The sequence below is a fragment of the Crocuta crocuta genome, unplaced genomic scaffold, assembly GCF_008692635.1.
Source record: "Crocuta crocuta isolate KB4526 unplaced genomic scaffold, BGI_CrCroc_1.0 scaffold415, whole genome shotgun sequence".
NCBI classification, from domain to species: Eukaryota; Metazoa; Chordata; class Mammalia; order Carnivora; family Hyaenidae; genus Crocuta; species Crocuta crocuta.
In genome coordinates, this window is record NW_027531525.1 from 1,643,379 (window position 1) to 1,643,672 (window position 294).

A 294-nucleotide genomic window follows, 5' to 3' on the forward strand; every position below is an offset into this window, starting at 1 on the left:
CGGCAGCGAACAGGCCGCGGGGAGGCCGCGGCCGGCAGGGGGCTGGGCGCCGCCGGGGTCCGGGAGCCGAGGCGGGATGCAGAACTGCGGGATGCGGTCGGGGGTGAGGACGTTGGGACAGGCGCGCGCGGACGGGCTCCGGGCTCCTCGGCGCTTAGGGAGCAGGTTGGACGGTGCCCATCGGGGCCCGGACTCCGGGGGCCCCGGCCTGTAGCCGGCTTTCTCCAAGAGCCACATGCAGTGGGATGAAGATGACGGAAGTCCGAACTCCGCGAGGCCGAGAGGGTGCAAATT

The 294-nt window shown here is 72.8% G+C and overlaps 1 protein-coding gene across 1 annotated transcript in view; it reads right to left on the reverse strand.

The window, feature by feature from the left end:
* The window catches only part of C2CD4D (C2 calcium dependent domain containing 4D), a 589-nt gene extending 295 nt beyond the window's left edge, over positions 1 to 294 (reverse strand). Inside the window, exon 1 of the mRNA XM_077772612.1 lies at positions 10 to 294. Within this exon, the coding sequence (XP_077628738.1) occupies positions 10 to 237 (228 nt within the window). The 5' untranslated portion in view covers positions 238 to 294. The remainder of the gene's footprint in view (positions 1 to 9) is intronic.